Below are 522 nucleotides of genomic sequence, written 5' to 3' on the forward strand. Positions count from 1 at the left end.
TATATATATATATATATATATATATATATATATAGTTTTAAAAATGCAGAGGTCTTTGACTCACACACATACACATGCACACACACAAAAGTACACACATACGCGCACCATCCTTTCAATAATCTTCACTTCAGTGATTTTTTAATTTTTTTTTTTACCCTATTTTACAGATCATAAACAACGAAGTATGGCCACCCCATGTAAAAGACGCTCCTGTCTCAGCCAAGTTTTTAGATAAAATAGATCAGAATTTCCATTTTGCAGTTGGTCATGAGTTCTTCAATGTGGTCCCGGGCCTCATCGTCTTCTCCACTGTTTGGCTGCGGGAACACAACCGAGTCTGCAACATTTTAAAGAAGGAGCATCCAGAATGGTTAGATGAACAATTGTTCCAGACAACTAAGCTCATAATCATTGGTACGTTGTTGTTGTTGTTCTTCTTCTCCCTCTTCTTCTTCTTCTTCTTCTTCTTCTGATGATGATGATGATGACACGATGATGTGGCAATCTAGCAGAATTGTT

The 522-nt window shown here is 36.8% G+C and overlaps 1 protein-coding gene across 2 annotated transcripts in view; it reads left to right on the forward strand.

Moving 5' to 3' along the window:
* Positions 1 to 522, forward strand: part of LOC106867682 (prostaglandin G/H synthase 2) — a 75343-nt gene that overhangs the window by 45600 nt on the left and 29221 nt on the right. For both annotated transcript variants that reach the window (XM_052977213.1, XM_014912623.2), the window contains exon 8: positions 171 to 417. In XM_052977213.1, coding sequence (XP_052833173.1) covers positions 171 to 417 — 247 coding nt within the window. The remainder of the gene's footprint in view (positions 1 to 170; positions 418 to 522) is intronic.

The sequence above is a fragment of the Octopus bimaculoides genome, chromosome 27 (assembly GCF_001194135.2).
Source record: "Octopus bimaculoides isolate UCB-OBI-ISO-001 chromosome 27, ASM119413v2, whole genome shotgun sequence".
Lineage (NCBI taxonomy): Eukaryota > Metazoa > Mollusca > Cephalopoda > Octopoda > Octopodidae > Octopus > Octopus bimaculoides.